General features: G+C 50.4%; 1 protein-coding gene across 2 annotated transcripts; it reads right to left on the bottom strand.

Annotated features, from left to right (window-relative positions):
* On the bottom strand, window positions 1–11,639 carry LOC138214688 (tRNA selenocysteine 1-associated protein 1-like). 2 transcript variants are annotated; one of them, XM_069176461.1, is made up of 9 exons: window positions 11,519–11,639; window positions 3,307–3,404; window positions 3,130–3,244; window positions 2,993–3,042; window positions 2,753–2,884; window positions 1,958–2,074; window positions 1,648–1,855; window positions 1,531–1,567; window positions 1–1,375 (listed from the first exon to the last, which is right to left on the bottom strand). In XM_069176461.1, the coding sequence occupies exons 1-9, from the start codon at window positions 11,540–11,542 to the stop codon at window positions 1,215–1,217; spliced, it is 942 nt and encodes a 313-aa protein (XP_069032562.1). In that variant the 5' UTR covers window positions 11,543–11,639; the 3' UTR covers window positions 1–1,214. The 2 variants fall into 2 exon arrangements, with proteins under 2 accessions (XP_069032562.1, XP_069032563.1); XM_069176462.1 differs by having other exon boundaries at window positions 3,130–3,229.
* Window positions 11,640–12,044: the final 405 nt, after the last annotated feature.

Here is a 12,044-nt window from a genome sequence, read left to right as displayed (position 1 = left end):
CTCAGTTACCACGGCAACTATTTATTTCACTCATGATGTCAAATCTCAGCATGATCAAACATTTCTTTCCCTGAAAGACGTTAGACTCAAACCGTTTCAGCGCAGTGGAGATTTAAAGGCAGGAAATGATATCAAATGTTTATTGTACAGAAATCATAAACCGTTCGTAGCAGGAAGAAGTGTAGTTTTAATGGCAACCAACATGACAAAAAAACATTGGCTTCTGTTTTTATGAACAATTATTCTATAATTTATTAGTAGCCGATACAAGTTTCAAATGGTGTTTTAATTGCTCTCGACTGTAGCCCCATGTTCACAGCCTGAGTGGGAAATATCAAGAAATGTATTTACATCGCACCTCCAAAAAACACATTTACAGAAACCCAAAGACCCAAAAACCCATCAGCTGCTCATTTATTCTAAAGGTCCCATGTTGTATAAATTCAAATATGTTTCTATTTTGGTTATACACTCAAAACACTCAGTCTGTGGACAAATGCACACGGGACCAATTTACCACTGACATTTGTGAGGTCACAGCCTCACTGTGATGTCATGTATCGTACTGTCCCAACTTTCATATGGAATAGAAATATATATAGAAGAAAATATTTTAACAAATGAGGCCTAGATATTGTACTTGGTTATTTAAAGAGAAAAACAATCAATATGACATCATCACATCTGTGAGCAGTAAAAGTCGGTGAACCTCCGGGATTATTAGCTCATTTCAAGGCTTCTGGTACTTTCATGAATCTGGTTTTACACTGCAGTGTCGCCTCAATGTGGCTTCGTTCATACGGTGACCATGCATGACGCTGCAGTGATGTCACCCTCAACGCAACACGACACACACTCACTGGACCCTTCAGTACTACCGTGCTTTTCTAAAGACATGAAGTGAGGAATACCACACTGTGTACCTGTAGTCATGGAGACAGAGTAAATGTCAGATGGATTTGGATGCTTCTGAAAGAAAAGCCAGAAGTTCCAGTTTCACTTCAGCTCTCAGTATCAAGGGTCAGTTATGGATTTTGTGGTGGTTTCAAAGTCATGTCAATGTCTGAGATGATGTAATTGTTATTTTCAACAAGTTTATACACATAAATAAAACCCATTAACTTCAACTATTCCTATTCTGTTCTTAAAAAAATGTCTGCAAAAAACAAAACAAAGGCATCCCTTGGGTCTGAGTCCACAGAAGAAGCAGTGTTTCAGCAGTAAATGGGTTCTGGGAGGCTCGACGTCAGACTGTCCTGCTCTGCGTAGAACTCGGCAGGCTGCCAGTGACACTCGATCAGAGCGTCGTACAGCTCCTCACTGAGCTCCATGAACTTCCTGTTGGCCTCCACCACATCCAGCTCCAGGCTGGGATCTACAACAGGGACGGACAGAGTCAGACACCGGACCCCTCTCCGGCAGCGGATTCCCACTCTTTATTTTCTTCTCTCAACTTTGTGACATGTTTTTATGGGCACATTACAACTGTAAATTAATAATGAAAATAACGAGCAGCCCTTCAATACTCACCTTCAAGCCCTTCGTCCTCCTGAACAGCTTCACTCTCCTACATACACAAATTTAAAGATGTCAGCAGGATTCATGTGTGCGGGTGGTAACACTGGCTGTGTCTCAGAGGCAGCCTACCTGTGGGGGGGGATACTGTGTGTAGTCATACTGCTGATAGTTGTAGCCATACACTCCTCCGGTCTGGTCGTAGCCCCAGCCGGGGTAGTAGCCCCCCGGGTAGCCCTGCTGCTGGTACTGGTTGTACTGGTCGTAGCTGTTTCTGTAGCCGGAGCTCGACTGCCACGATCTCTGCTCAGACTGCTGCTGCTGCTGCTTGTTCCTCAGACTGAGAGAGGACGAGGAAACACGCTGCTGAAACCACCAACGTCCACAGATACAGACACAGACACGGGTACAGACAGATTCAGCAGCAGGAGCAGCAACTCACTTGTTAGCAGCCAGACTCAGTCTCAGAGGTTTACCGCCCAGACCCACAGCGCCCTGACACTCGTCCAACGCCCGCTTCTGCAGACGCTCGTCTGGGAACTGGACGAAGCCGCAGCCCCTGCAGGCACACACGCACACACACACACACACACACACACACACACACACACACACACGCACACGCGCACACGCACACGCACACGCACACACGCAGATAACTGGCTATGGCATTTTATTCAACTCTACACTAGTATAATATAAGTGTTTAATCTACAATGCTATTTTTTATAATTCATAATTTTAATAATTATTTTCGTTACTTTATACAGTATTCTGGTGTTAAATAAACACTACACTAATACTGCTGAACACGTTTGAATTAATTAATACTTTTACAGTGTGATTCTTTATATATTACAATTAATCTCAAGAAGGAAACACATCAATAACAAAAAGACATTTCAGTGTATTTTCATTTCTTTACAATTTGTATAAATTTCTTGAAGTGTTTCTGGGATTGTAACAGTGTTGAGGCTGTCTGTGAGTTTTTGGGCTCCTGGATGTCCGGGACCGTCTAAGACCTGCTGCGGGGCAGGTGAACCGGACCTGGTCTGGACCGAGAGCTGCTGCTTATTTTTACAAAGTCTATCTGGTTTTGCGCCGTTCTCCGGATACAACGATGCATCCAATCACATCCAGTACTTACGCTACACGAATAAATATGAGCGTGGAGTTCATCAGTATAAGAAGTACTGATACTGTGTTCCATATTGTGCAGTGATGTGTTGGTACTTACTTGGAGTTGCCCATGCTGTCCAGCACCACCTTCCCCCCCCGACAGGAGGGGTAGCGGTTGTAAAAGAACTCGTAGAGCATCCCGTCATCCACCTCTGGAGTCAGATCTCCCACAAACAGAGAATACATCTGACTACGACGAGAGGAAGCACACAGGTTAACCTCTCTGCTTTCATGAGTACATCACGTCTTACTGTGAGCAGAGTCCTCTCTGATAATCTGCTTCTCACTCTGGACTCACCCGCCTTCCTGTTTCCCAAAGGTGGCTCGGTTCAACTTGAATCTGGTGGGCTGTGAAGAAGAGACGTTAAAATCCATCAGATGGGATCAGACGAGAGAAGCCCCTGCTGGGTAACAGGTGTGATGTGCGTTGCGTACCGGGTTGGCTCCTGGTAAGGACTTCCCATTGATTTTGCGGAGACACCTCTCAGCTGTGGCCTCGTCGGTCATCTCCACGAAACAGTAGCCCAGAGCACCCCTGGGTGACGACGCACTGATTAACGCCACAATAGAACAGCTGCAAACAGGACAAGTGTGTGTGGATGCAGCGCTCACCCGGTCATCTTGTTACGGATGATGCGCACATTCACCGCCTGCTCCCCCATCGTGGAGAACGCTCGGGTGATGAACTTGTCATCCATGTAGGCCTCCAGCTGCAGAGAACAGGAGGAGTCAGTGAGGAGGTGAACACGAGGAAGAGGAGTCAGTGAGGAGGTGAACACAAGGAAGGGGAGGAGTCAGTGAGGAGGTGAACACGAGGAAGGGGAGGAGTCAGTGAGGAGGTGAACACGAGGAAGAGGAGGAGTCAGTGAGGAGGTGAACACGAGGAAGGGGAGGAGTCAGTGAGGAGGTGAACACGAGGAAGGGGAGGAGTCAGTGAGGAGGTAAATACGAGGAAGAGGAGGAGTCAGTGAGGAGGTGAACACGAGGAAGAGGAGGAGTCAGTGAGGAGGTGAACATGATGAAGAGGAAGAGCTGAACATGATGAAGAGGAGGACCTCGTGTCTCCAGTATGAGTCTGATGAAGAATCTGCTTGGCTGATGTTGAAACTCAGCTTTTATCAACCTCCATCTCGTGTCTTTAAAAAGAGGTACAATCATAAACTACAACCTCATTTTAATCAAAATAAAGAGATAATACAAGTCTGTCTCTGAGAGATTAAAGAGATACTCCACAAATATTTAATAACTTCAGCCTTATTCAGCAGTTACCAAAACCATGTCACACATTGATGCTCTGCTGTTGGTCATAAATAAAAGACTTGTATGTACTTGGTTTTGGATCATTTGAAGAATTTTGTATTTGGAAAAATGTTCAATAACTTTCTTTCTCAGTGTGCTTTCACTAAAATCATTTCATGCATCAATGATCTCATGTTGTTGTTTTTCCAACAAAAAATTCCATAAATTTATGCAACAGCAGATTGTATTGAGTTGTATTAAAACCAGCAGGAGTTCACTGATGTGTGAAAGTTCATTCTGAAAAAAAGGACAGTTAAGAATGATTGACAGCTGATGGAGGTTAACAGTCACTCGGTGGGTGATTTGGGTGAGACAGAAAACTTATAGCTCATTAGTCAAATCATGTTTGAGTCCTCAGAGTTTACCATACACGGGTGCTTGTTGATATTTAGGTTTTGTTTAATAAGTGTCAACAGTTTGAGTGTGGAGGAAACACTGCAGACACTCGGTCCGTCTCCTCTCCCAGCAATGATACTGATAATCTTCCATCTTGTCTCGGTTCTGTTGGGTTCTGCTGTAGAACCCGTCTGATATGTTTTACTCTCTTAATTCCAGCTGCAGATTAAACATGTTGTTAAAGCGTCTTTCAGTTCTGGTCCGGCGCTCCCTCCTGCTTCTGTCACTCTGAGTGTGTTGGACCGGGTCAGACAGCAGGTGGGGCAGAACGCTGCAGCGAGGCTCCTGATTGGTTCATGTAATCTCCCTCCATCCTTCTATTGGCTGCCTGTTGTTTAGTTTGTGGACAAGATCTTAAATCTGTCAAACCCGTTAAACCCTAAAACCTTTGTCACCTGCTCAGGTCATTGGACCAGGATTCTTAATTCAAAACATATTTGTTCTCACTCAGGTCCAACTGAATTTTTTTGTATTATCATCATTTACTGTCAATTCTCATGTGTTGTTTTGATTTAACATTGTTTTTATTTTCTCTGATTTTTAAAAAAATATTATCTTGTTTTCATCAGCTTCTGTGTTTCAGGTCTATGTGATAGTTTCAAACACTGTTTGAACACTTGCTGCAGACCTGAGTGGTCTCCGTCGTCATGGAAACATCCTGTGGAGCCACAGCCGTGTCTGACAGCACTTTAACACAAACTATCTAAAACCTCCAGCTGGGAAACATCTGCACAGGATTATAAGAAGTTGTTAAAAACTATCGACTCTGTTTGAGATTAAATGCTTCCACAGATTTAAGTCCTACAACCTGTCCAGTTCACCACCTCACTGTCTGTCCAGTTCACCGTCTGTCCGGTTCATCACTTCACCGTCTGTCCAGTTCATCACTTCACTGTCTGTCCGGTTCATCACCTCACCGTCTGTCCGGTTCATCACCTCACCGTCTGTCCGGTTCATCACTTCACCGTCTGTCCGGTTCACCGTCTGTCCGGTTCACCACCTCACTGTCTGTCCGGTTCATCACTTCACCGTCTGTCCGGTTCACCGTCTGTCCGGTTCACCACCTCACTGTCTGTCCGGTTCACCACCTCACTGTCTGTCCGGTTCATCACTTCACCATCTGTCCAGTTCATCACTTCACTGTCTGTCCAGTTCACCACCTCACTGTCTGTCCAGTTCACCGTCTGTCCGGTTCATCACTTCACCGTCTGTCCAGTTCATCACTTCACTGTCTGTCCGGTTCATCACCTCACCGTCTGTCCGGTTCATCACCTCACCGTCTGTCCGGTTCATCACTTCACCGTCTGTCCGGTTCACCGTCTGTCCGGTTCACCACCTCACTGTCTGTCCGGTTCATCACTTCACCGTCTGTCCGGTTCACCGTCTGTCCGGTTCACCACCTCACTGTCTGTCCGGTTCATCACTTCACCATCTGTCCAGTTCATCACTTCACTGTCTGTCCAGTTCACCACCTCACTGTCTGTCCAGTTCACCGTCTGTCCGGTTCATCACTTCACCGTCTGTCCAGTTCATCACTTCACTGTCTGTCCAGTTCATCACTTCACTGTCTGTCCGGTTCATCACCTCACCGTCTGTCCGGTTCATCACCTCACCGTCTGTCCGGTTCATCACTTCACCGTCTGTCCGGTTCACCGTCTGTCCGGTTCACCACCTCACTGTCTGTCCGGTTCATCACTTCACCGTCTGTCCGGTTCACCGTCTGTCCGGTTCACCACCTCACTGTCTGTCCGGTTCACCACCTCACTGTCTGTCCGGTTCATCACTTCACCATCTGTCCAGTTCATCACTTCACTGTCTGTCCGGTTCACCGTCTGTCCGGTTCATCACTTCACCGTCTGTCCAGTTCATCACTTCACCGTCTGTCCGGTTCACCGTCTGTCCGGTTCACCACCTCACTGTCTGTCCGGTTCACCACTTCACTGTCTGTCCGGTTCACCACCTCACTGTCTGTCCGGTTCATCACTTCACCGTCTGTCCAGTTCATCACTTCACTGTCTGTCCAGTTCATCACTTCACTGTCTGTCCAGTTCATCACTTCACCGTCTGTCCGGTTCACCACCTCACTGTCTGTCCGGTTCACCGTCTGTCCGGTTCATCACTTCACCGTCTGTCCAGTTCATCACTTCACCGTCTGTCCGGTTCACCGTCTGTCCGGTTCACCACCTCACTGTCTGTCCGGTTCATCACTTCACCGTCTGTCCGGTTCACCGTCTGTCCGGTTCACCACCTCACTGTCTGTCCGGTTCACCACTTCACTGTCTGTCCGGTTCACCACCTCACTGTCTGTCCGGTTCATCACTTCACCGTCTGTCCAGTTCATCACTTCACTGTCTGTCCAGTTCATCACTTCACTGTCTGTCCAGTTCATCACTTCACCGTCTGTCCGGTTCACCACCTCACTGTCTGTCCGGTTCACCGTCTGTCCGGTTCATCACTTCACCGTCTGTCCAGTTCATCACTTCACCGTCTGTCCGGTTCACCGTCTGTCCGGTTCACCACCTCACCGTCTGTCCGGTTCACCATCTGTCCGGTTCACCGTCTGTCCGGTTCACCACCTCACTGTCTGTCCGGTTCACCACCTCACTGTCTGTCCGGTTCACCACTTCACCGTCTGTCCGGTTCATCACTTCACCGTCTGTCCGGTTCACCGTCTGTCCGGTTCACCACCTCACTGTCTGTCCGGTTCACCACCTCACTGTCTGTCCGGTTCATCACTTCACCGTCTGTCCGGTTCATCACTTCACCGTCTGTCCGGTTCACCACCTCACCGTCTGTCCGGTTCATCACTTCACCGTCTGTCCGGTTCACCACCTCACCGTCTGTCCGGTTCACCACTTCACCGTCTGTCCGGTTCACCACCTCACTATCTGTCCGGTTCACCGTCTGTCCGGTTCACCACTTCACCGTCTGTCCGGTTCATCACTTCACCGTCTGTCCGGTTCACCGTCTGTCCGGTTCACCACCTCACCGTCTGTCCGGTTCATCACTTCACTGTCTGTCCAGTTCACCGTCTGTCCGGTTCATCACTTCACCGTCTGTCCAGTTCATCACTTCACCGTCTGTCCGGTTCACCACCTCACCGTCTGTCCGGTTCACCATCTGTCCGGTTCACCGTCTGTCCGGTTCACCACCTCACCGTCTGTCCGGTTCACCGTCTGTCCGGTTCACCATCTGTCCGGTTCACCGTCTGTCCGGTTCACCACCTCACCGTCTGTCCGGTTCACCACCTCACTGTCTGTCCGGTTCATCACTTCACCGTCTGTCCGGTTCATCACTTCACCGTCTGTCCGGTTCACCGTCTGTCCGGTTCACCACCTCACCGTCTGTCCGGTTCACCGTCTGTCCGGTTCACCACCTCACTGTCTGTCCGGTTCACCACTTCACCGTCTGTCCGGTTCACCGTCTGTCCGGTTCACCACCTCACTATCTGTCCGGTTCACCGTCTGTCCGGTTCACCACTTCACCGTCTGTCCGGTTCACCACTTCACCGTCTGTCCGGTTCATCACTTCACCGTCTGTCCGGTTCACCGTCTGTCCGGTTCACCACCTCACCGTCTGTCCGGTTCATCACTTCACCGTCTGTCCAGTTCATCACTTCACTGTCTGTCCGGTTCATCACCTCACTGTCTGTCCGGTTCACCGTCTGTCCGGTTCATCACTTCACCGTCTGTCCAGTTCATCACTTCACCGTCTGTCCGGTTCACCGTCTGTCCGGTTCACCACCTCACCGTCTGTCCGGTTCACCGTCTGTCCGGTTCACCATCTGTCCGGTTCACCGTCTGTCCGGTTCACCACCTCACTGTCTGTCCGGTTCACCACTTCACCGTCTGTCCGGTTCACCGTCTGTCCGGTTCACCATCTGTCCGGTTCACCGTCTGTCCGGTTCACCACCTCACTGTCTGTCCGGTTCACCACTTCACCGTCTGTCCGGTTCACCATCTGTCCGGTTCACCACCTCACCGTCTGTCCGGTTCATCACTTCACCGTCTGTCCAGTTCATCACTTCACCGTCTGTCCGGTTCACCACCTCACCGTCTGTCCGGTTCACCGTCTGTCCGGTTCACCACCTCACTGTCTGTCCGGTTCACCGTCTGTCCGGTTCATCACTTCACCGTCTGTCCAGTTCATCACTTCACCGTCTGTCCAGTTCATCACTTCACCGTCTGTCCGGTTCACCGTCTGTCCGGTTCACCACCTCACCGTCTGTCCGGTTCACCGTCTGTCCGGTTCACCACCTCACTGTCTGTCCGGTTCACCGTCTGTCCGGTTCACCACCTCACTGTCTGTCCAGTTCATCACTTCACTGTCTGTCCAGTTCATCACTTCACCGTCTGTCCGGTTCACCACCTCATTGTCTGTCCGGTTCACCGTCTGTCCGGTTCATCACTTCACCGTCTGTCCAGTTCATCACTTCACCGTCTGTCCGGTTCACCACCTCACCGTCTGTCCGGTTCACCGTCTGTCCGGTTCACCGTCTGTCCGGTTCACCACCTCACTGTCTGTCCGGTTCACCGTCTGTCCGGTTCACCATCTGTCCGGTTCACCGTCTGTCCGGTTCACCACCTCACTGTCTGTCCGGTTCACCACTTCACCGTCTGTCCGGTTCACCACCTCACTATCTGTCCGGTTCACCATCTGTCCGGTTCACCACTTCACCGTCTGTCCGGTTCATCACTTCACCGTCTGTCCGGTTCACCGTCTGTCCGGTTCATCACTTCACCGTCTGTCCGGTTCACCGTCTGTCCGGTTCATCACTTCACTGTCTGTCCAGTTCATCACTTCACTGTCTGTCCAGTTCATCACTTCACCGTCTGTCCGGTTCACCACCTCACTGTCTGTCCGGTTCACCGTCTGTCCGGTTCATCACTTCACCGTCTGTCCAGTTCATCACTTCACCGTCTGTCCGGTTCACCGTCTGTCCGGTTCACCACCTCACCGTCTGTCCGGTTCACCACCTCACTATCTGTCCGGTTCACCACTTCACCGTCTGTCCGGTTCACCGTCTGTCCGGTTCATCACTTCACCGTCTGTCCGGTTCACCGTCTGTCCGGTTCACCACCTCACTGTCTGTCCGGTTCACTGTCTGTCCGGTTCACCACTTCACCGTCTGTCCGGTTCATCACTTCACCGTCTGTCCGGTTCACCACCTCACTGTCTGTCCGGTTCACCGTCTGTCCGGTTCACCACCTCGGTGTCTGTCTGGTTCACCACTTCACCGTCTGTCCGGTTCACCACTTCACTGTCTGTCCGGTTCACCGTCTGTCCGGTTCACCACTTCACCGTCTGTCCGGTTCACCGTCTGTCCGGTTCACCACCTCGGTGTCTGTCCGGTTCACCACCTCACTGTCTGTCCAGTTCATCACTTCACTGTCTGTCCAGTTCATCACTTCACCGTCTGTCCGGTTCACCACCTCATTGTCTGTCCGGTTCACCGTCTGTCCGGTTCATCACTTCACCGTCTGTCCAGTTCATCACTTCACCGTCTGTCCGGTTCACCACCTCACCGTCTGTCCGGTTCACCGTCTGTCCGGTTCACCGTCTGTCCGGTTCACCACCTCACTGTCTGTCCGGTTCACCGTCTGTCCGGTTCACCATCTGTCCGGTTCACCGTCTGTCCGGTTCACCACCTCACTGTCTGTCCGGTTCACCACTTCACCGTCTGTCCGGTTCACCACCTCACTATCTGTCCGGTTCACCATCTGTCCGGTTCACCACTTCACCGTCTGTCCGGTTCATCACTTCACCGTCTGTCCGGTTCACCGTCTGTCCGGTTCATCACTTCACCGTCTGTCCGGTTCACCGTCTGTCCGGTTCATCACTTCACTGTCTGTCCAGTTCATCACTTCACTGTCTGTCCAGTTCATCACTTCACCGTCTGTCCGGTTCACCACCTCACTGTCTGTCCGGTTCACCGTCTGTCCGGTTCATCACTTCACCGTCTGTCCAGTTCATCACTTCACCGTCTGTCCGGTTCACCGTCTGTCCGGTTCACCACCTCACCGTCTGTCCGGTTCACCACCTCACTATCTGTCCGGTTCACCACTTCACCGTCTGTCCGGTTCACCGTCTGTCCGGTTCATCACTTCACCGTCTGTCCGGTTCACCGTCTGTCCGGTTCACCACCTCACTGTCTGTCCGGTTCACTGTCTGTCCGGTTCACCACTTCACCGTCTGTCCGGTTCATCACTTCACCGTCTGTCCGGTTCACCACCTCACTGTCTGTCCGGTTCACCGTCTGTCCGGTTCACCACCTCGGTGTCTGTCTGGTTCACCACTTCACCGTCTGTCCGGTTCACCGTCTGTCCGGTTCACCACCTCACCGTCTGTCCGGTTCACCACCTCACTGTCTGTCCGGTTCACCACTTCACCGTCTGTCCGGTTCACCGTCTGTCCGGTTCACCACTTCACCGTCTGTCCGGTTCACCGTCTGTCCGGTTCACCACCTCGGTGTCTGTCTGGTTCACCACTTCACCGTCTGTCCGGTTCACCGTCTGTCCGGTTCACCACCTCACCGTCTGTCCGGTTCACCACCTCGGTGTCTGTCTGGTTCACCACTTCACCGTCTGTCCGGTTCACCACTTCACCGTCTGTCCGGTTCACCGTCTGTCCGGTTCACCACCTCACTGTCTGTCTGGTTCACCACCTCACTGTCTGTCCGGTTCACCACTTCACTGTCTGTCCGGTTCACCGTCTGTCCGGTTCACCACTTCACCGTCTGTCCGGTTCACCGTCTGTCCGGTTCACCACCTCGGTGTCTGTCTGGTTCACCACTTCACTGTCTGTCCGGTTCACCACTTCACTGTCTGTCCGGTTCACCGTCTGTCCGGTTCACCATGTTTTACTGAAGCCGACGGTTTCCTCTGAGCCAGCTGAAAGCTCTCCAAGAGTTGGAGCTGCTCTGTTCAACCTTCAGCCGACAGACAGGAACAAGTGTGTGATGGACCGACATCACGTGTTCTTCAACAGGACCCTTAAAACGCAGCTTTTCTCAAAGGACCTCTGAACTGGACTGAACAGGCTGCATGTTGAGCTAGCGCCCCACACTGTAAATGTTCACGTGCTGGTCCCTCTACGGAGCTATCGAGGTGAAAACTAGAAAACTACTCACGTTTCCCATCCATAACGTGCTCATCGCGCCGAAGTGAAAGTTCACTGAAGATTAAAGCTGTAAACTAAACCGAAGAACCACGAAGAACCACGAAGAACCCGCCAACAGCAACAGGAGTTACGGAAGAAGGAACACTAACATTACGTCCTTACGTCACTCAACAACGTATGCTACGTCCTTCTTCTTTTGATTTTATTGGTGGATGGTGCATTACCGCCACCTACTGATTCGGAGGGTAAACTACAGAGCCACACTGTCTCTATTACAAATCAAATCAAATCAAATGAAACGAAATGAAATGTATCCGAACAATGACCACAATAGACATAATTGAATAAATAAAAAGAAAACCAAACAAACATGAAACAACAGTAATATGACCTACTCAAATTCTATTCATTATTCTTGTTGATACTGAATAGCTACATTAGGGGTCTCCAACCTTTTTTCCTGAGAGCTACTTTGACAAAATGAAAGTGTCCCGGAGATACTTGTGTTCAGAAACATTTATTCACATAGCTGAGCT

The sequence above is a fragment of the Embiotoca jacksoni genome, unplaced genomic scaffold, assembly GCF_022577435.1.
Source record: "Embiotoca jacksoni isolate LCO1_2020_lvr unplaced genomic scaffold, fEmbJac1.0.p SCAF_7, whole genome shotgun sequence".
In the NCBI taxonomy this organism is placed as follows: Eukaryota; Metazoa; Chordata; class Actinopteri; family Embiotocidae; genus Embiotoca; species Embiotoca jacksoni.
The sequence above is the reverse complement of the archived record's forward strand: the minus strand, read 5'-3'. Positions and strand labels throughout refer to the sequence as shown.

What these genes read in the sequence shown, in the direction of transcription:
- LOC138214688 (XM_069176461.1), bottom strand. Translation starts at nt 11,542, where the DNA reads ATGAGCACGTTATGGATGGGAAAC. An exon ending in TTTGGGAAACAGGAAGGCGG is followed by an intron (nt 2,885 to 2,992) that starts GTGAGTCCAGAG and finishes CTCTCGTCGTAG; the next exon opens with TCAGATGTATTCTCTGTTTG. An exon ending in CTGAGTCTGGCTGCTAACAA is followed by an intron (nt 1,856 to 1,957) that starts GTGAGTTGCTGC and finishes GTCCTCTCTCAG; the next exon opens with TCTGAGGAACAAGCAGCAGC.